Source organism: Artemia franciscana, chromosome 4, assembly GCF_032884065.1.
Source record: "Artemia franciscana chromosome 4, ASM3288406v1, whole genome shotgun sequence".
NCBI lineage: Eukaryota > Metazoa > Arthropoda > Branchiopoda > Anostraca > Artemiidae > Artemia > Artemia franciscana.
In genome coordinates this window covers 59496383-59499045 of record NC_088866.1, presented here as the reverse complement: position 1 = coordinate 59499045, position 2663 = coordinate 59496383, and the positions used below count along the sequence as shown (strand labels likewise).

General features: G+C 29.7%; 1 protein-coding gene across 2 annotated transcripts in view; it reads right to left on the bottom strand.

Moving 5' to 3' along the window:
- The window catches only part of LOC136026673 (xyloside xylosyltransferase 1-like), a 51575-nt gene extending 49159 nt beyond the window's left edge, over positions 1 to 2416 (bottom strand). Inside the window, exons 1-2 of one of the 2 annotated variants that reach the window (XM_065703414.1) lie at positions 2251 to 2416; positions 1 to 408 (exon numbers count right to left, since the gene is read on the bottom strand). The exon at positions 1 to 408 is cut by the window's left edge and continues 93 nt beyond it. In XM_065703414.1, coding sequence (XP_065559486.1) covers positions 1 to 240 — 240 coding nt within the window. In that variant the 5' untranslated portion in view covers positions 241 to 408; positions 2251 to 2416. Of the gene's footprint in view, positions 409 to 1661; positions 1833 to 2250 lie in introns of those variants that run through there. The other variant, XM_065703413.1, reaches the window with a different exon arrangement.
- Positions 2417 to 2663: the final 247 nt, after the last annotated feature.

The following is a 2663-nucleotide window of genomic DNA, read 5'->3' as shown; positions in this document are numbered from 1 at the left end:
TGGAGATTCTCTTAATAAGGAAAGAAGAAGTCTTTCCAAGCTATCCATCTGTGTAGTGTCTGTCAAATTCATACTATCCAAAGCAATATAATTCGTGGCACACATAATAACTATCTGCTTAATCATTCTACCTTGTGTTTTGAAAAGATTTAGCTTGATGTATATTAAAAGAGAATTGTACAACAAAATAAGTAAACAAACACCAATGAGTAAAAGGCGGAAACGATAAGTTCGAATCATTGCAAATATTCTATAAGCATACTTCGCTCTCACTGACCAATAAACCAAGTAAGCAAGTTTTCTTATCGTATACCTGTTTATTCCTGAAATTCACATGCTTGTAAAGCATTTATAACACAGCAACTATATGCAATATCAAAGTTAAATTTCCGCATACTGCCAAATTACCTGAAACCAGAACCGTCTTCATTAATATCTCATTGGTGTAATTCTTCTTTATTATAAACTTCTAAGAAGACCCCTAAAAAAATTAGATTTCTTGAATATCAGTTCATAGCAGATCTTCGAAACATCATCTTTTATTCTCTTAGAAACGTAAAATATGTTTTTATACTGCTTACTTTGAAAACGCTACAACTGTATTATCTGCTTGAACCTTAAAAACAGACAATCAAATTATCTATATATTTGCTGTTTAAACATTTGTTATGTATATTTGCGTTAAGTTAAGCTTAAATGACACTCTGGAAAATATAAGTTTTACTTGGTCCAAGCAGCTAGAGCCATTAGCCAAAATACTGTTCTGGGTAATATTGTGTTTATTTTGAATTTAATTATAATATTCATATTACAGTTTCTATATAAATTCCTATCCTTATACTTGATTTGATTTTAATTTTAATTTTTTTGGATTTGGATATCGTTTATTCTTTGATTCTACCTAGGTTAAATTTGAATTATCGTAGTACTTTATTTTACTAATTTTAAATTTAATTTTGGTTTAACACTTTTCTTTGAACAATTTGTTTCCAGTTTTGTTTAAAATTCATTTTTTCTCATTCTGATTGCCTAGATCTTGTTTTTTATTAATACTTAAACTAGTTTTATACCTTTTTAGGTTTTCTATTAAAAATCAAAATTCTAGACCCTAATTTGAATTTTTAACTGGTGCACGGTGAAGTGAAGGTAACTTAAGGCTTAGTTGTTGATGTAAGAACTAGATTCAATATATATTTCTAAATAACAAAAATCAGAAAAATCTTCTAAGAAAACTCTTCAAAGGATATACACTCATATGGAATAATACATTGAATGTAAATATAATATATTACTCGAAAGTCTTTATATCTGACGCTTTAACCTAATACATGTCATTATGGGAACAAATACAAAGAATAATCTCTAGCTTATACCAGGTTTTAATAAGTCAAATAATAAACAAAAAAGATTCTTTTGCGTAAATTCTTTTACTACTCTTACTTTCCACTGGGAAAGATATGTCAAGTAATAGAGAACTGTATCCCTTTATCTGCTTCTACCATCTTTTTCTCTATCTTGAATCGAGATTTGACCTAGGCTAGCAAAACAGAGATGTCAAAAATAGCAGAAATGTACTCACGTCTTGTCAAATACAAATTGCAAGTAGTTTTTAAGAATTATTTCCTTCTAAAAGATAAAAATAAAAACAACATTATGAATACCTCAATCAGGCCGTCCAATTGCAGCTCCGTAAGGGTGAAATGTGATGTAATGCATCATCAAAACTGAAAGAAGTGATTTTCTGGTTCATTCTAGACAAATATTATCAAAACCATTGAAAGGAAATTAGCCAGTCTATCAGAAATTAACAAAATACTATGCAAAAAGAGAAAAATTAAAATTACAAAAAAGAAGAGGATGAAACAAGGATTCCCACTTAAAATTTAACTTATTTTAACTTAAAAAGAAAAAATGAAAAAATGAAATTTATCTGGTTACCAGAGACAATCGCCCTAGCATCTCTTTTCAAAGATCAATGAAAGATAAATGATTTTCTCAAGGTTCATTACCAATAAATGTCTCTGACGAAAAATTGAACATATGGACTGTATAGCCCTCAACATTTTGAAGTTTTTGATTTCTAAGAATCAGAAATCAGAGAGACTTTAGGATCAAAACCATGTTAATTTGATACAATTGATCTCAGGCAAGTTTTAAAAGGACTTCGTACATCCCCAAACCCACCAGCTTGACGGAAAAATAAAAAAAACCTTTTATTGCAATCATCGAAAAAATTTCGAATCAACAAACATTTCATTCAAGAGATAAATAGGGCTGTAGTATTTTGACGACTCCAAGTGTCAAGAAGTTTTGGCTAAAATAGTCCTTTTCATTTGCAATGGTAAAAACCACTCCACAACTCTATTAAAACACGATTTTTCCCATGGCATAATTTAACATCGCTCGTAGCTCACGATGCAAACTTTATACAAGTAAAACATAAACAAGTTTTTAATCTGTGTCGTATATCTTGGGATAAACTTAGGAAGAACAAGAATCGATGTCAAATGTAGATAAAACAAGGATATATAGATAAAGGAATAAGATGTGGAGAAAACTAATGTTTATGCCAATATATGGGAAAATTATCAAGTAGGTCTATTCATTGCAGAATGGGAAGAGGTTCATAGTGCCTGGTAATGGAAAATACTTTTCTCGAAGAC